This window comes from Oncorhynchus nerka, linkage group LG20, assembly GCF_034236695.1.
Source record: "Oncorhynchus nerka isolate Pitt River linkage group LG20, Oner_Uvic_2.0, whole genome shotgun sequence".
In the NCBI taxonomy this organism is placed as follows: domain Eukaryota; kingdom Metazoa; phylum Chordata; class Actinopteri; order Salmoniformes; family Salmonidae; genus Oncorhynchus; species Oncorhynchus nerka.
In genome coordinates, this window is record NC_088415.1 from 21,597,578 (window position 1) to 21,617,553 (window position 19,976).

Below are 19,976 nucleotides of genomic sequence, written 5' to 3' on the forward strand. Positions count from 1 at the left end.
TAGCTACATTTTCAGATATTACACATTTCTAATTTTGACAGAAAGTAGTTTCATTTCAAGTTAAAGTGTACTGTTAGCTAGCTAACGTTAGCTGGCTGGCTCGCTAGCTAAGGTTATGTGTATGATCTTATTCTTCAAATCTCAGACACATTTGCTTGACTAGTTATAGCCTAATGTTAGCTAGCTAACATTGAACCTGGTTGGTTAGCTACCTGCAGATTTATGCAGGGTAGTAACGTCATGAGTTGGGCTTATGGTTTAGCTAGCTACATGTCTTAACAGAAGACTCCGCTATGCAAGTATCCATTTCAATAGAATGTCACTGCAACAACTGTTGATAGACATACTAGCTGGTAAATTAGCTCTGGCTATCTACTCTGATTTCAGAACACGGGTATGATAGTCTAGCTAGCTATATTTTCAGATATTACAGATTTCTAATTTTGACACAAAGTATTTAAATTTCCAATTAAAGTGTACTGTTAGCTAGCTAGCTATGTGCGCTATTTCTATGCTTCCCATTCTGAAATAAAAATGTTGCTTCTTTTACTTTTGGTTTTGAACACCAGCTTGAAACAGCTGAAAATAAAATATTTTTGGTTAAGAAAAAATATATTTCACAGCGGTTTAGATGGTACAATGATTTTCTACGCTATACTTGTTTGTTTTGTCACATTAACTGAAATTAGGAAAACTATTAGAATTCTTGCAATGAGGAAATGGATGAGCGATTTCTGCATAGTTCAAGGTGTTGTCATAATAAGTGTTCTTTGGACAATATGGTTACATTATGGTTGTGGCATACATGCACATGTTTTTGTGGTAGTGGCAGACAAGTTTTAGTAGTGTGTTAGGGCTTTTCTTGAGGATTTAAAACGAAGGCATTACAAGGCATGTGCCCCTAATCCTGTGTGGGAATACAACTGTAAAGGGAGGGGATGAGGTGACCCCTGATTTACACCGGATGACATCTCCAGATTAATAAAGGGGTACTAACATGTGGTTCATGAGAGAGCTCTTCCTCATCCTTGTTTTGAACCGGTAAGGAGTTTAAAGTAAACCAAACTGATGTGAAACAGTCAAGGAGTTGAAACTTCAAGGATTTAATTTACAAATAGAAAAGTTTGAGGATTTATGTATAGATCCTACCTTTTAGTTTCGCAAGTCATTAGACTCGTGCACTGTCCAGCCTTGTCAGGTTTACAGGGCAGAAATGCGTGTGTGGATATATGCGGTGGAGCATTAGGACCCTGTAATAGGTGTTTTCAGGATTTCCTCCAGTGCGCTCCAGTCAAGACTGTCAGGACGCATGAATCCCCTTTACTATCAGCAGAACCTGATTGCAGGAACAAAATAGTATAAATTGTTATGCTACCTGCTTAAAGGCACAGAGGGCTGAGTGAACAGCTTTCTCAACTCATAGGACAGGTAAAAGTAACTGTTTCTGTAAGGATATTCTTGAATAATAAATGGGGGATCAAAAGTATTGTGGCAGGAGATTAGACAAATGCGGGGTCTTTCCGTAGACTAACATATTATTATTATTAGTGAAAGTAAAGCGGACAATCTAGAGATCGGATTAGATCAACTCTTTGGATCAAGATAGCATGCATGTTATTAAAGATGGGAAGCCAACAACAACATCTGAGTATTTGATCTTAATATGGGAATAGGATGTGTAGCCCGGACGGCTGCGTAAGAGGAACAGTATGCCTTAGGTGAAAAGAAGAACGAAAATGATCCAACCTGGAGTCACGTTCAAACAACCGAAAGTGTTCTGTGTTTCGAAAGCAAGCGTGTGTGTTATGTATCACCTGTTTTTTTAATAATCCTACGGAACTAACGGTTTTCGTCTGGATCCTTCACCATGTCAAAAGTAATTCAGAAGAAAAACCACTGGATCACCAAAGTTACCGAGTGCGCTGTGAGTCGGGATGCTCGCGGGGAGCTGAATGTGGAGCTGCGCGGCGGTGCGGAGAATGGAGAGTTTCCATACATCGGGGAAGTTAGAGAGGATGTTTTGGTTCATAAAAACGGACAACTGTCTGAGGGGGAGTTACTGCTGGAAGTTGAGGGTTTGTCGGTGTCTGGATTGCCACTCTATGACGTCTTGATTGTGACGAATCGTTGCAAGGGTCCCGTCAGGTTGAAAACTGTCCGACAAGGTAATTGTTCTATTTGAAAGTAATTATATAACACATAGACAAGCACATATATGGTTCAGATATTATAGTTATTGCACAAAACGTTTGTTAATCTATTCTATGAAAGACTGGGAAACGGTGGGATAGGGGCTTGTCCTGAAAAGCCTCTCTCTTGCTCACACACACACACACACGCACACGCACACACACACACACACACACACAGTCAAAGGAGAGAAACAGGCCAGATGAGAATGCTTATATTACTGACAAGTGATCTGAGTCTGTTAAAACCATGGGGACAACAGAAACACAACAGTCAGCCATGTAAAGTAGGCCAGCGGAATGTGACACTCTCTGGTCATTTTGTTTTCAGCAGAACAGGATCACTGCTTGACATGAAGACTCTGTGACAGTCATCCAGCTTTTGTTTGTCTGTGGCTGGCCTGGCAAGGAGAGCTAAAGCTACCAAGGGTCAGAGATTAAGCCTCTCACATTGGCTGGATAAACAAGTGTAGCCCAGTCAACACATACTGTACAATCACCACCACATTTTCCAAATTATGCACCCTCTAACTCCTCAGGGTTAAAAAAGGCACACTTTTTTCAGCTTTCCTTATTTCCTTAACCAGAATTGACATCTTACAGTTCGCCAATTTAACTCCATCTCAGTTACAGTCTGTGGAAGAGAGCAGTGTCGTGGAAGAGAATAGCGTGTTGTTGTGGTCCCATAGCAAAATGTGGCTAATGCAGACAGATGTAGTACTCATTAGGAGAGACACCACTCGCAGGCGGGCCGACTGACTGGGTTATTTCTGGAAGCTCTCTGGGACTTAAATGAGCTTGACCCATTGCCCATGGTTTGCTGAACATCTGTCTGAGAGAGAGAGGGAGAGAGAGAGAGAGACAGAGAGAGAGAGAGAGGGAGAGAGAGAGACAGAGAGAGAGAGAGAGAGAGAGAGAGAGAGAGAGAGGGGAGAGAGAGAAAGAGAGAGAGAGAGAGAGAGAGAGAGAGAGAGAGAGAGAGACTAAAAGGGCAATTTGCATTGTACTTCTGCTTTTTGACATTTTCATTGCATGCCTTCATGTTGTGTGTTGTTGTTGTTGTGGTTGTAATCAGTCTCATTCATGTCAGGATATGTTGGGTAGTTTGGGGGCAGCACGCATGGCTCTGGGGAGCACTATGTGGAGCCAACGCCAAAAGTCCAGATTCACCCTGTCAGTGGAAATACTGTAGTATACTGTTTGAGACGTATGTGGTATGTTTTACCACACACACACACACACACACACACACACACACACACACACACACACACACACACACACACACACACACACACACACACACACCGTTCAACTATTTTCTAAGAGTGCTTCTCTGGGAAAATCATTAACTGTGTTATATAACAAGTTAGTTTCACTGTTTACCACCTCTCTGATGTACTGCATGAGTAGTGCACTAGTGTATCCATGGTAAAGGCAGTGCCCTGTTATAAACCCCTGTCCCCTTTCATGCTAGGGAAGGGCCTACCTCCTGTGTTTGCAGAGCATGGGTTTGTTCAGCTTATTTATTATACATAACAACTGAGACTATATTACCAGAAAGAGACAATTAATTCATGTTTAAAATAACTTTGTAGTCAAATAAACCAGCATGTTAATTGATGCTCAACATTTCTGCATACTGTTAGTTTTCATGTCAAAGCAGGGTATCATCAAACCTAGAGACCCAGACAGAGTAAACAAAACGCTGAGCTGTAATGCGTAGGAGATCTCAGAGCCTTCTCCATGCCTTTGCCAGCGGCTTCACGCATGAGTCAGCAAATTCCCCTTGACTCTAATGAGAGACGAGCAGATTCAGTCTCTACACCTGTGCAACTGATAAGAGCTCCGTTGTGCTTTAACCTGTTGGTTCTCATGCAAAATAAGGCCCAGCATGGTCCATGGGAATAGAGCACGTCCTGCACTCTCATACCCAGACCAGTGGGGGCAGATCGGATCTCTCCCTCCCCAGGTGGCTGGGGATCCTGTTACTGCACCCTGATCACCTGAGCAGGTAGAATCTCTATCAGTGTGTCCCTGTGTGGGGTACTGAAGGCCCATAGGTGCCTACAGCTACAGAGAGGCTTAGGTTCACCCATGAATGCAGTGGCAAGCCCCCTGAATCTATACTTCAAGTCTTTCTTTTCATTTGGAATAGTGGATTCCTGTGGTTAAGGTGAAGTATTGTAGGGAGATTCCTGTGGTATTGACTAAGTTGCAGTACTGTGTGTGTGTGTGTGTGTGTGTGTGTGTGTGTGTGTGTGTGTGTGTGTGTGTGTGTGTGTGTGTGTGTGTGTGTGTGTGTGTGTGTGTGTGTGTGTGTGTGTGCCTATCCCTTGAGTTTGTAACATATCTGCTAGCTCAGGAATTGTGCTTGGCACAATTCAAATAATAGTACAATAGGGCATGAATGAAAAGCTGTGGAGAAAGTACTGTGCTCAGTTGTGTATATGTATCCATTGGTATTAATCCCTCTCCTGATTGTGGGAAATTATTGCAACATTCACCTCTGAGGGCTAGGTCATTAATGTTCTCTAGAAACAAACATATGCAACAAAAGTGCCTATTACACAGAAACAAGCGAGTGAGAAGCCATAGCTGGTGTACCCAGTGCACTCATTAGCATATTGCAACTTACCAGTTTGGTGAAACTGACTGTGCATACTGCAGCAACTTACCAGTTTGGTGAAACTGACTGTGCATACTGCAGCAACTTACCAATTTGGTGAAACTGACTGTGCATACTGCAGCAACTTACCAATTTGGTGAAACTGACTGTGCATACTGCAGCAACTTACCAATTTGGTGAAACTGACTGTGCATACTGCAGCAACTTACCAGTTTGGTGAAACTGACTGTGCATACTGCAGCAACTTACCAGTTTGGTGAAACTGACTGTGTATACTGCAGCAACTTACCAGTTTGGTGAAACTGACAGTGCATACTGCACCAACTTACCAGTTTGGTGAAACTGACAGTGCATACTGCAGCAACTTACCAGTTTGGTGAAACTGACAGTGCATACTGCAGCAACTTACCAGTTTGGTGAAACTGACAGTGCATACTGCAGAAACATTCCATTTTCTTCCTCTTCCTCTATTTCCTTTTCACCTCAGTGCATTCAACTTCTGTGACCTTATGTAACATAGACAAAGTGGCACACTACTCTTTATTGCAGTGTGATTCATTTCACATAATCATTTCAGTTGTATTACCTTCATCTCAATATAACTGAAACTGTGGCTGTATAAAGTCAACAGAAAGTCAGTGGTTTTCTGACATTTCACAGTATTCCTGTAGCCTAACTCTAATGTACATAGAGACAGTGATTCACTGTGTTGTTCAGTCATCCCAAACTGACCAGTGAATATGAGGACTTTGACCTGCCTGCACAGCTCTTATCTACTAACTGTTAGTCATAGTCAACTCCCATGTGAGAGACGTTCATCAGCATTGGTTTTTCACTTGTAGCCTAACACAGTGTTTCCCAAACAGTGGTTCATTTTTTCCTTTAACTCACTCTTGAAAGTTGTCATAGAATGCACAAGGTGCAATTTCAAAATTGGGTAATGCACCAGCAGTTTTCCTATTGTATTGTCAGTCATTTCATACCTCAAAGATATATTTATAACTTGTACAAAATGTCCAGATCAACTAGCCCATGTCAGCTAATGTTTTTATCCCATATATTTTGTTGTAATGTTTGAGTCACTCAAATATCACATGAATACACATTTGACATGGCAAAATGTATAGAATTGCAAGAAAATTAGCTTTAAAATGGCTAAATGTTCTCTGCAAAATACATAGAATTGCAGGAAATAAGCTTTAAACCTGTTTGTGTCAAATTGCTATACATGATTGATGATTGAAATACTCAGCTTGCTAGTAATGTTACTACCTGTTACTAAGGACAGTCAACTGGTCCTTGGACTCCTGGCGAAGACCTCAATGATGTTGTAACATTGTCTCTACCTTTGATCTCAAATGAATTACCCCTTATGGACATAAAAAGACAAAAACAGATTACCTTGTTTTTCAACTCATCTACCCCACCCACCACCAGTGGTGTAAAAGTACTTTAGTAAAACTATTTTAAAGTACTACTTAAGTAGTTGTTTGTGGTATCTGTACTTTACTTTACTATTTATATTTTGAACAACTTTTACTTCACTACATTCCTAAAGAAAATAATGTACTTTTTACTCCATACATTTTCTAACACACACCCAAAAGTACTTGTTACATTCTAAATGCTTAGCAGGACAGGAAAATTCACACACTTATCAAGAGAACATCCCTGGTCATCCCTACTGTCTCTGATCTGGCAGACTCACTAAACACACATGCTCAGTTTGTCAATTATGTCTGAATGTTGGTGTTCCCCTGGCTATGCATACAATTAAAACAATATACAGTTGAAGTCAGAAGTTTACATACACCTTAGCCAAACACATTTAAACTCAGTTTTTCACAATTCTTGACATTTAACCATATTAAAAATGTCCTGTCTTAGGTCAGATATGATCACCACTTTATTTTAGGAGTGTGAAATGTCAGAATAATAGTAGAGAGAATGATTTGTTTCAGCTTTTATTTCTTTCATCACATTCCCAGTGGGTCAGAAGTTTACATACACTCAATTAGTATTTGGTAGCATTACCTTTAAATTGTTTAACTTGGGTCAAACGTTTCGGGTAGCCTTCCCCAAGCTTCCCACAATAAGTTGGGTGAATTTTGGCCCATTCCTCCTGACAGAGCTGGTGTAACTGAGTCAGGTTTGTAGGCCTCCTTGCTCGCACATGCTTTTTCAGTTCTGCCCACAAATGTCCTATAGGATTGAGGTCAGGGCTTTGTGATGGCCACTCCAATACCTTGACTTAGTTGTCCTTAAGCCATTTTGACACAACTTTGGAAGAATGCTTGGGGTCATTGTTAATTTGGAAGACCCATTTGTGACCAAGCTTTAACTTGAGCTTCAGCTTTAACTGATGTCTTGAGATGTTGCTTCAATACATCCACGTAATTTTCCATCCTCATGATGCCATCTATTTTGTGAAGTGCACCAGTCCCTCCTGCAGCAAAGCACCCCCACAACATGATGCTGCCACCCCCGTGCTTCAGGGTTGGGATGGTGTTCTTTGGCTTGCAAGCCCCTCCCTTTTTCCTCCAAACATAACATTATGATCATTATGGCCAAACAGTTCTATTTTTGTTTCATCAGACCAGAGGACATTTCTCCAAAAAGTATGATCTTTGTCCCCATGTGCAGTTGCAAACCGTAGTCTAGCTTTTTATGGCGGTTTTGGGGCAGTGGCTTCTTCTTTGCTGAGGGACCTTTCAGGTTATGTCGATATAGGACTTGTTCTACTGTAGATATAGATACTTTTGTACCTGTTTCCTCCAGCATCTTCACAAGGTACTTTGCTGTTGTTCTGGGATTGATTTGCACTTTTCGCACCAAAGTACCTTCATCTCTAGGAGACAGAACGCGTCTCCTTATTGAGCGGTATGACAGCTGTGTGGTTGCATGGTGTTTATTTTTTTCTGAGGTCTTGGCTGATTTATTTTTATTTTCCCATGATGACAAGCAAAGATGCACTGAGTTTGAAGGTAGGCCTTGAAATACATCCACAGGTACACCTCCGATTGACTCAAATGATGTCAATTAGCCTATCAGAAGCTTCTAAAGCCATGACATAATTTTCTGGAATTTTCCAAGCTGTTTAATGGCACAGTCAACTTAGTGTATGTAAACTTCTGACCCACTGGAATTGTGATACAGTGAATTATAAGTGAAATAATCTGTCTGTAAACAATTGTTGGAAAAATGACTTGTGTCATGCACAAAGTACATGTCCTAACCGACTTGTCAAAACTATAGTTTGTTAACAAGAAATTTGTGGAGTGGTTGAAAAACGAGTTTTAATTATTCCAACCTAAGTATGTAAACTTCCGACTTCAGCTGTATAAATTTTTTTGGTTTAATTTAAGGAATTTGAATTTATTTATACTTTTACTTTTGATACTTAAGTACATTTTAGCAATTACATTTTATTTTGATACTTAAGTATATTTAAAATCAAATACTTTTAGAGTTTTTCTCAAGTAGTATTTTACTGGGTGATTTTCACTTTTACTTGAGTCATTTTCTATGAAGGTGTCTTTACTTTTACTAAAGTATGACAATTGGATACTTTTTCTACTACTGCCCACCACGAACGGAACTGACAGGGCCTCCCTCCTTCCCTCCTCACCCACTAAACATCCTCACCCCGTCAGCCCTGGGGTTGACAGTGACCTGCATTCTTGGTGGTTGGTTACTCTTTTATCAGCCAGGTGTCTAACCTCTATCTCACAGGCTGTCAGGGGGGCTTGGTCACCTGGACCTCCAGCCCCAGCAGCCACAAGTGTTCCACCCCCAGCCCAAGCAACCCCAGCCTGAGCCCTGCTCCACAGACGGCCAGGGGGATCAGAACCTCCTGCAGGGAGGAAGGAATACCAGACATTCCTGTGGGAGTGGGACTGGGATTCTCCTGGTACGCTCTACTGAATAATCTAGTCAGCCCGCTCGCCTGCTTGCATGCCTTGCCCTGTTTCCCAAAAACTGCCACTTCATTCATGCTGTTTCAAGTCTTACACACGCGCCGGCACACACAAACACATGCACACACTCGTGGACTCGTGCACAACACAGCCCCGACCTGGAACCCTTAGTGAAAATGCAATTTAGTGAAAATGCAATTTTACTCACACAGATTTGCATGTTGACTCTGTCATTTTATATCACAAGATAAAAAGCAATAGCACCACTTCTAGAATCACCTTGCATCTAGAGACACAGCTACCAAAGTTTTATACATAATTGAGCAATTACAGTCATTGAACAACAAGACAGATTTGTACTAGTAGGATTTTTAAAACCTCATATACAGTGAGCTACAAAAGTTTTGGGACATTGTTTTAGATCTGTACTCCAGCATTTTGGATTTGAAATGAAGGTGCAGATTGTCAGCTTTAATTTCAAGGTATTTTGATCCATATCGGGTGTACCGTTTAGCAATTACAGCACTCTTTGTACATATTCCACCCATTTTAGGGGACAAAAAGTATTGGGACAAATTCACCTACAGTACCAGTCAAAAGTTTGGACACACCTACTCATTCCAGGGTTTTTCTTTATTATGCCAAGAGTGTGTAAAGCTGTCATCAAGGCAAAGGGTGGCTACTTTGTAGAATCTCAAATATAAAGTATATTTTGATTTGTTTAACACTTTTTTGGTTACTACATGATTCCATATGTGTTATTTCCTACGTTTGACGTCTTCCCTATTATTCTACAATGTAGAAAATAGTAAAAATAAAGAAAAATACTTGAATGAGTAGGTGTGTCTAAACTTTTGACTGGTACTGTACAGTATATGTTTATTAAAGTTGTCAAAAGTTAAGTTTCTGGTCCCATATTCCTTACATGCAATGACTAGAAATTTGACTCTACACATTTGTTGGATGCGTTTGCTCTTTGTTTTGGTTGTGTTTCAGATTATTTTGTTGCCTATAGAAACTATTGGTAAATCATGTATTATTCTGTAAATAGTGTCATTTTGGGACTTTTCAGATGGCCCTCTAAAATGGGGGGGGGGGGGGGGGGTGTACAAAAAGTGATGTAAATACCCTCAAATTAAAGCTGACTATGCACTTTAACCTCATATTCATTGTATATATTCAAATCCAAAGTGCTGGAGTGTAGATCCAAAACAACAAACAATGTGTCACTGTCCCAATACTTTTATAGCTCACTGTCGTTTCATAGTGTACACGTATTCATTAATAGACATGCAAATCCAGTCCCCAGCCAGAGATGTCTGCTATGATGTACTGGTCTGGGAATGCATGTGAAGTCCTACTCATATTTGCTTAACTATGAGGACTCTATCAGTTTTGATTAAGTACAACCTATGTGTATGTCCCTGAGATGCTTGTCAAATGCCTGTGCCATAAAACCCATAGCAATCTCTCTCTCTCTCTCTCTCTCTCTCTCTCTCTCTTTCCTTACCGGCCCTCTCTTCACTCTCTTTTTTCTTCTCTTTCGGCCCTTGCGCTTCTGTCCTTTCTCTCTCTCTCTCTCTCTCTCTCTCTCTCTCCCTTACCTACCTCTCTCTCTCTCTCTCTCTCAGTTCCTCCCCCTTCCCCTGCCCTACTCCCTGCCCTACTCAGCCAGTGACACAGATGACGCTTCCATTTTGCTCCTCCCCTCCTATAGGCAGAAACCTAAAAATTAAGTCTTTATATATATTCAAGACTCACTGCACTTACTGCACTGTTGGAGCTAGATACATAAGCATTTCGCCACATAAGCACACGATCAATACAATTTGATCTCTCTCTCTGTCACGGGATTCTAAAAAATGGTCACGCCAACATGCAGGGCGCATAGAACAGAACAGACCAGCCCAGCCCAGACCAGCCCAGACCAGCCCAGCCCAGCCCAGCCCAGCCCAGCCCAGCCCAGCCCAAATACAGGACCAAACAGTCCGGAGAATACACACATGAAAACCACATCCAACAGAGTAACAAAAAACAATCCCGCACAAAACTAGGGCGGGACAAACTACTACATATAGGGAAGCTAATTAAACTAAAATACACACAGGTGAAACTAATAAGACAAAAACAACAGACAAACGAAAAAGGGATCGGTAGCGGCTAGTAGGACGGTGACGAGGACCGCCGAGCACGGCCCGAACAGGCAGGGGAGCCAACTTCGGTGGAAGTCGTGACACTCTCTCTCTCTCTCTCTGAACCCATAGCAAGTATCTCTCTCTCTCAATTCAATTTTAATTTAAGGGGCTTTCTTGGCATATGCACATTACACACAAAAAGGTTCCTAAAGAATAAAAACATTTCAAATATCAAATGATGTCTAAAAACAGTGTTGTAACAGGTCACATATCTTGCTGCTGTGATGGCACACTGGTATTTCACCCATAGATATGGGAGTTTGTCAAGATTGGATTTGTTTTCTAATTCTTTGTTGGTCTGTGTAATCTGAGGGAAATATGTGTCTCTAATATGGTCATACATTTGACTGGAGGTTAGGAAGTACAGCTCAGTTTCCACCTCATTTTGTGGGCAGTGTGCACATAGCCTGTCTTCTCTTGAGAGCCAGGTCTGCCTTCGGTGGCCTTTCTCAATAGCAATGCTATGCTCACGGAATCTGTACATAGTCAAATCTTTCCTTAATTTTGGGTCAGTCACAGTGGTCAGGTATTCTGCCACTGTGTCCTCTCTGTTTAGGGCCAAATAACATTTTATTTTGTGCTCTGTTTTTTTGTTAGTTCTTTGCAATGTGTCAAGTAATTATCTTTTATATTTCTTAATTTAACCTTATATTAAGTAGGCAAGACAGTTAACAAAAAATGGGATTCCCAATCACAGCCGGATGTGATACAGCCTGGATTCGAACCAGGGTCTGTAGTGACACCACTTGCACTGAGATGCAGTGCCTTAGACTGCTGTGCCACTCGGGGGTTATTTTGCTGTCTGGGGCCTCTGTGTGGTCTGTTTGTGTTTGTGAACAGAGCCCCAGGACCAGCTTGCTTCGGGGGCTCTTCTCCAGGTTCATTTCTCTGTATGTGATGGCTTTGTTATGGAAGGTTTGGTTATCGCTTCTTTTTAGATGGTTGTGGGATTTAACTGCTCTTTTCTGGATTTTGATAATTAGCAGGTATGGACCTAATTCTGCTCTGCATGCATTTTTTTGGTGTTTTACATTGTACACAGGATATTTTTGTAGAATTATGCATGTAGTCTCAATTTGGTGTTTGTCCCATTTTGTGAATTCTTTATTGGTGAATGGACCCCATACTTCACAACCATAAAGGGCAATGGGTTCTGTAACTGATTCAAGTATTTTTGCCAGATCCTAATTGGTATGTCAAATGTTATGTTCCTTTTGATGGCATAGAAGGCTCTTCTTGCCTTGTCTCTCAGATCAAATCAAATCAAATCAAATTCATTTATATAGCCCTTCGTACATCAGCTGATATCTCAAAGTGCTGTACAGAAACCCAGCCTAAAACCCCAAACAGCAAGCAATGCAGGTGTAGAAGCACGGTGGCTAGGAAAAACTCCCTAGAAAGGCCAAAACCTAGGAAGAAACCTAGAGAAGAACCAGGCTATGTGGGGTGGCCAGTCTTCTTCTGGCTGTGCCGGGTGGAGATTATAACAGAACATGGCCAAGATGTTCAAATGTTCATAAATGACCAGCATGGTCGAATAATAATAAGGCAGAACAGTTGAAACTGGAGTAGCAGCACGGTCAGGTGGACTGGGGACAGCAAGGAGTCATCATGTCAGGTAGTCCTGGGACATGGTCCTAGGGCTCAGGTCCTCTGAGAGAGAGAAAGAAAGAGAGAATTAGAGAGAGCATATGTGGGGTGGCCAGTCCTCTTCTGGCTGTGCTGGGTGGAGATTATAACAGAACATGGCCAAGATGTTAAAATGTTCATAAATGACCAGCATGGTCGAATAATAATAAGGCAGAACAGTTGAAACTGGAGCAGCAGCACGGCCAGGTGGACTGGGGACAGCAAGGAGTCATCATGTCAGGTAGTCCTGGGGCATGGTCCTAGGGCTCAGGTCAGTTGAAACTGGAGCAGCAGCACGGCCAGGTGGACTGGGGACAGCAAGGAGTCATCATGTCAGGTAGTCCTGGGGCATGGTCCTAGGGCTCAGGTCAGTTGAAACTGGAGCAGCAGCACGGCCAGGTGGACTGGGGACAGCAAGGAGCTATCATGTCACGTAGTCCTGGGGCATGGTCCTAGGGCTCAGGTCCTCCGAGAGAGAGAAAGAAAGAGAGAATTAGAGAACGCACACTTAGATTCACACAGGACACCGAATAGGACAGGAAAAGTACTCCAGATATAACAAACTGACCCTAGCCCCCGACACATAAACTACTGCAGCATAAATACTGGAGGCTGAGACAGGAGGGGTCAGGAGACACTGTGGCCCCATCCGAGGACACCCCCGGACAGGGCCAAACAGGAAGGATATAACCCCACCCACTTTGCCAAAGCACAGCCCCCACACCACTACATCGTTCACAGCTTGGTGGAAGTTACCTGTGGCGCTGATGTTTAGGCCGAGGTATGTATAGGTTTTGTGTGCTTGGACCTTTTTTGGAACACCATTATTTTTGTCTTATTGAGATATACTGTCAGGGCCAAGGTCTGACAGAATTTGTGCTGAAGATCTAGGTGCTGCTGTAGGCCCTCCTTGGTTGGGGAAAGAAGCACCAGATCATCAGCAAATAGTAGACATTTGACTTCAGATTCTAGTAGGGTGAGGCCGGGTGCTGCAGACTGTTCTAGTGCCCTCGCCAATTTGTTGACATATATAATGAAGAGGTGTGGCTTAAGCTGCATCCCTGTCTCACACCCCAGGCCCTGTGGAAAGATATGTGTGTGTGTTTTTTGCCAATTTTAACCATACACTTGTTGTTTGTGTACATGGATTTTATAATGTTGTATGTTTGCCCCCAACACCACGTTCAATCCATTTGTTTAGCCAACCCTCATGCCAAATTGAGTCTAAACCTTTTTTGAAATCAACAAAGCATGAGAAGACTTTGCCTTTGTTTTAGTTTGTTTGCTTGTCACTTAGAGTGTGCAGGGTGAATACGTGGTCTGTTGTATGATACTGTCATGATTCTCCTGTGAGGATCCAAAGATCAGGACAGTGGATCAGCGTATACGGAGCCCTTTCGGGGGGGGGGGGGGGGTTTATGATGTGGGGTTTTTATGACACTTCACGTCGATCGTAAATTCTAATGCAGCAGACGACTCTTTTTTGGTCTCTAGTATGGGTGAATGGAATGTATTTTTGTTGCAGGAGAGTTTGCCACCCAAAACTTCAACATCAAACAATGATCACAGGGACAATATATTTTAACATCTGAATGTTGGGAATGATGAGAGATGGAATATGGAAAATGAATGTCTATGTTGTGATGTCGTTATGTCATTGTGTAAAGACGTTATAACGAAAACATTGTAACTCAAGGAGCTTTTACACTAGGTTTATCAGGTTTACATCCTTTACGTGGTTTAGAAAATATCAAGGGTGAAGATAATGTTTTTATGACATTAGGATTGTTATTTTAGTTATCTAATGAGATCATAGTAATTAGGATACTTTGCCTCATAACTAGCCACGCCCCAGGAAGCTCAGAGGGCGTGTTAGTGTGATGAAAAAGCCCCCTTTTACCCAAGGGTATAAAAGATTGAGCAAAGAATTAACATATCAGACTAAACGGACCACAAGCTGCAGCTATGTCTACTTTAGTCACAACCCTGGAACTAGTTAGCTAGTTACGAGGTTGAAGAAGACAAAGGAACCTCTTAACAATCAATACTACGGTTGAGTAGCCGTTCTAAGTACTGTATCTAAGAAAGTGAATTTAAGTAGGACCATCCGGTTATTCTCTTCAAATCATCAGCAGCTACACTGCTCTCATCACCACTCTGGGGATATTCGACATAGCTGATTAGCCGTCCTCAAAAGACCACTCTTCCAGAACGAGTGCAAGTAAACAGACAACTAAGAAGAAGGACATTGTGACCTCTTGTGGACAATCAGAGTCTTACACCTGAGAAAGAAGGAGAAGGCCATCCGAAGAAGAAGGCCCAATCGAACCCTTCTCACAAAGTGGAACCACGAAGGCCTGTGCCCAACAGAGATACCCGGTGAAGACCTTCAACACGTAAATGGATGCATTACTTCTTACCCAAAAGAGCGGAGTTCGGGGCAAGGTATTAGGGTTACTGTGAGCGTAGTTCCCAAATGTAACCAAGTGTTTCTTCTCTTTCTCTCTCGCTTTCTCTCTCTCTCTTTAACTCTCCATCTTGTGTAACAAGTGTCATATTGTGTTAGTCCACTAGGGACCTGTTGTCACCGTATTACGTTTCTAGTCAATAACCTATACTGTGTGTGTATTCTGTGTTATCATTTAGTTTGTTAGTAAATAAATAATGAAATACATTTGTGTGGTATGGAATGATTAGTAAGACTCGGGTTTGTGCAGATTCACAAAGAATGAGACTGTTCAGAATGAGACTGATATGAGAAAATATTTAATTAGTGGCTGTTATCGAAATATATATTTATTTTTGAGTTGGTTTTGAGTTTTTGAGTTTCGGGAGTTGGTAACTCTGTAAACAACATTTAATTTAGGATACCATCAACTCCACAGGCCTTTTTGGGTTGGAGGGTTTGTATTTTGTCCTGTAGTTCATTCAATATAATTGGAGAATCCTGTGGGTTCTGGTAGTCTTTAATAGTTGATTCTAAGATTTGTATTTGATCATGTATATGTTTTTGCTGTTTGTTCTTTGTTCTTTGTTAGAGTTTTCCAATTTTCCCAGAAGTGGTTAAATTCTATGGATTCTTCAATTACATTAAGCTGATTTCTGACGTGCTATTCCTACTTTTTCCGTAGTATATTTCTGTATTGTTTTAGTGATTCACCATAGTAGGAATGTCAGAAATCAGCTCATAGTAGTCTCAGGTTTTCTGGGTCTCTATGTTTTTGGTTGAATAGGTAATACGTTTTTGCATTCTTTATCAAACCATTTGTCATTGTTGTTGAGAGCTGAGAGATCAAATACACTGTTTAGGTTTTCTACTGTCAAGTTTACACCTTCACTATTACATTGAAACCTTTTGTCCAGAAGGGATTGAATTTGTGATCTGATAGGGGTGTCAGTGGACTGACTGTGAACACTCTAAGAGACTCTGGGTTGAGGTCAGGTCAGGTCATAAAGTAGTCAGTACTACTGCCAAGAGATGAGCTATAGGTGTACCTACCATAGGAGTCCCCTCGAAGCCTACCATTGACTATGTACAGTGTCAGACAGAGCTCCAGGAGTTGTGATCTGTTTTTGTTGGTTATGTTATCGTAGTTGTGTCTAGGGGGCATATGGGGGAGGGAATGCTGTCACCTGCAGGCAGGTGTTGTCCCCCTGTGTGCTGAGGGTGTCAGGTTCTTGTTCATTTCTGGCATTTAGGTCGCCACAGACTAGTACATGTCCCTGAGCCTGGAAATTGTTGATCTCCCCCTTCAGGATGGAGAAGCTGTCATCGTTAAAGTATGGGATTCTATTGGAGGGATATAGGTAGTACACAGGAGAACATTTTTCTCTGTTGAGATCATTTCCTTACTCATTTCTAGCCAGATGTAATATGTTCCTGTTTTGATTAATTTAATAGATTGGGTTAGGTCTGCTCTATATCAAATTAGCATACCCCTTTCCCTGTTTCACACCTGGTAGTTTTGTGGATGGGACTGCCAGCTCTCTGTAACCTAGAGAGCAAACCAGTGGGTCCATTTCCTTTATACCATGTTTCTTGTAAGATGAAAATGTCTGTATTTACAATTTCTTTGATGAAGTCTGGGTTCCTGCTCTTTAGGCCAAAGACAGATGACCTCAGACTTTGTATATTCCAGGATGAGATAGTTAAAGCTTTGTGTTCCATAGTGTCTCGTGTAGTTTTTGTGTGGTTTAGGTAAAGGACCATTACAGTAGGTGTGAGCAGATTATGTTGAGCATCTGATACATACCTCTTAGGTCACAAAGGCTGTTCAAGTCCAGGGTGGAGTGGTGGGCCAGGTATACATTAGGTTTTGAAGCGCGCTCTCTCTCTGTCCCTCTCTCTTCACCTCTCTGTCTCTCATCTCTGTGCAGTTTCAACCAGTCTAGCAGGCATCTCAGATGTCTGGAATGTTGAGCCTGTATGTTTGAGCCAGTCTGTCTGCTAACAAAGGAACACCACAGACCCACTGAGACTGTAATAAGTAGGCTTCAATGAGACAGACTATAGCCAGGATCTCTCTGTGTGTGGATGTGTTTAACTATACTTGTGGGGACCAGAAGTCCCCACAAGAATAGTAAATAAAATAACATTTGACCGACTGGGGACATTTTGTTAGTCGCCACAAGGTCAAATGCTATTTCTAGGGGGTTTAGGGTTAAGGTTAGAATTAATGTTAGAGTTAGAATTCATTTTAGGGTTAGGGTTAAGGTTAGGTTTTGGGGTTAAGGTTAGGGTTAAGGTTAACGTTAGGGTTAGAGAAAATAGGATTTTGAATGGGACTGAATTGACTGAGGTATGTGTGTCTGTCTGTGTCTGTCTGTCGGTGTCTGTGTAAACTGAGACCAGCTCAGACTCAGGAGACGCAGGGAAACTGATGTCAAACCTACAGTATGTATGGAGCAGCCTTGGGAAGGGCAATGAAAGGGGGGCAGAACCATGAGACGGAAGGAAGGAAGTGAGGAAGCTAACACAATGAGTCATGTTCACTGAACAAAAATATAAATACAACATGATAAGTGTTGGTCCCGTGTTTAATGAGATAAAATAAAAGATCTCTAAGTGTTCCGTATGCACCAAGAGCTTTATTCTCTCAATTTATTTGCACAAATTGTTCACATCCCTGTTAGTAAGCATTTTTTTCCATACCAAGATAATCCATCCACCTGACATGTGTGGCATATTAAGAAGCTGATTAAACAGCATGATCATTACACAGGTGCACCTTGTCCTGGGAACAATAAAAGGCCACTCTAAAATGTGCAATTTTGTCACACAACACATGAAAGATGTCTCAAGTTTTAAGGGATGGTGCAGTTGGCATGCTGACTGTAGGGATATCCATCAGAGCTGTTGCCAGAGAACTGAATGTTCATTTCTCAACCATAATCCGCCTCCAATGTCATTTTAGAGAATTTGGCAGTACATCCAACCGGACTGCCTCACAACCACCGACCACATGTATGGCGTTGTGTGGGCTAGCGGTTTGCTGATGTCAACGTTGTGAACAAAGTGCCCCATGGTGGAGGTTGGGTTTGTGGTATGGGCAGGCATAAGCTATGGACAACAAATACAACTGCATTTTATCGATGGCAGTTTGAATGCACAGAGATACCGTGATGAGATCCTGAGGCCCATTGTCGTGCCATTCATCCGTCACCATCACCTCATGTTTCAGTATGATAATGCACGGCCTAATGTCGCAAGGATCTGTACACAATTCCTGGAAGCTGAAAATGTCCCAGTTCTTCCATGGCCTGCATATTCACCACACATGTCACCCAATTGAGCCTGTTTGGTATGTTCTGGATCGACGTGTACGACAGCGTGTTCCAGTTCCCAACAACATCCAGCAACTTCGCACAGCCATTGAAGATGAATGGGACAACATTCCACAGGCCACAATCAACAGCCTGATCAACTCTATGCGAAGGAGATGTGTCTCACTGTATGAGGCAAATGGTGGTCACACCAAATACTGACTGGTTTTCAGGTCCACGCCCCTACCTTTTTTTTAAACTATCTGTGACCAACAGATGCATATCTATATTCCTAGTCATGTGAAACCCATAGATTATGGCCTAATGAATTCATTTCAATTGGCTGATTTCATTAAATGAACTGTAACTCAGTAAAAATCTTTGAAATTGTTGCATGTTGCATTTATATATATTTTTCAGTATGATACAGAGATCTGTCCGCAGGTATTGGAACAGTGAGTTGGGTACGGTGGCAGGTGAGAGGGAAGGGATGGTGCGTTTAGACTGTGACTGCAGCAACCACACTCATGAATAAAGACCATTCACAATTAGAAAGCATGATCTGGATTGTCAATCAGCACAAACATCTCTTATAACTTACTTCCTCTGTGTCACCTTAAAATCATCTGATGTCTGAACAATGTTTTTTTATTATTCCTAAATTCCTGTTGAGTCCAGGCCTCCAGCCCAGTGGTTCTCATCTTCTCAAACTTTTCAGAATCTCCTGTTAGTCTCACTCCCCCTTGTATCTCCTCCAGGTATGATTACACAAAAAATATCAAAGCAAACTCTCAGTCCCCTGACCTTACTCAAAGTCCAAACCCACATATCCTCAACAGAAGTCAAAGATAAGCCAGTAATGTAGTGAAGAGTAATGTAAGCTACAATCTTCTTCCCACCGTGTCCTCATCAAACATTCCAAAGCCTCTCAATCAAATAATAAGTTTAGTATGTTGGCTAATTATACCGTTCTCAGACTCTGTCCCATCTGTATTCCATGCAGAGCAGCTGCAGTGTTGTCCACAGTGGGAGATGGATGGAGAGGTCTGTGTTGTCTCCTGTACTGCAGAAACATGTGTTAACCCACAGGGAGTCTGCTGAGACGGCCTGGCACTGTTTGTCTGCTCACACAAGCGCACACACACACACGCACACACACTCTCTCTCTTACAGACATATTAGAAATGGGCCACAGTGCCACTTCCATAGCAGCCCACTGGAGAGATCCTACTCTCACTTGACTCATGAAGGTAATGACTGAGTGTCTATGGTTCTCTCCATTCCTGTGACCAGACCACAGATATTTCACTGCAATATGCATTTGTTTAGAGTAATAACTGCTTTAATAATGGTTGATTTAATTTGCTCAACCAAACCCCAATGCAAGAAATATAGCTTTAATCTGATGTAAGATTACAGAGTGGGGACCCATATGTACTCAGCATGGTTACCTATACTCTGGCCTGCACAGAAGTGGTTAAACACCTATAAATGACTTCAGCTCCTGTGGTATGCAGTTCACAGAGTTAAAGTACTGTAATCACACTCAACGTCAACAAAACTAAGGAGATGATTGTGGACTTCAGGAAACAGCAGAGGGAACACCCCCCTATCCACATCGATGGATCAGTAGTGGAGAGGGTAGCAAGTTTTA

At 41.9% G+C, this 19,976-nt stretch overlaps 1 protein-coding gene across 11 annotated transcripts in view; it reads left to right on the forward strand.

Annotated features, from left to right (window-relative positions):
• Positions 1-1,317: 1,317 nt before the first annotated feature.
• Positions 1,318-19,976, forward strand: part of LOC115102051 (membrane-associated guanylate kinase, WW and PDZ domain-containing protein 1-like) — a 221,262-nt gene continuing 202,603 nt past the window's right edge. For 9 of the 11 annotated variants that reach the window (XM_029621572.2, XM_029621577.2, XM_029621574.2 and 6 more), the window contains exon 1: positions 1,324-2,165. In XM_029621572.2, coding sequence (XP_029477432.2) covers positions 1,868-2,165 — 298 coding nt within the window. In that variant the 5' untranslated portion in view covers positions 1,324-1,867. Of the gene's footprint in view, positions 2,166-19,976 lie in introns of all 11 variants that reach the window. The other 2 variants (XM_029621581.2, XM_029621582.2) reach the window with 1 other exon arrangement.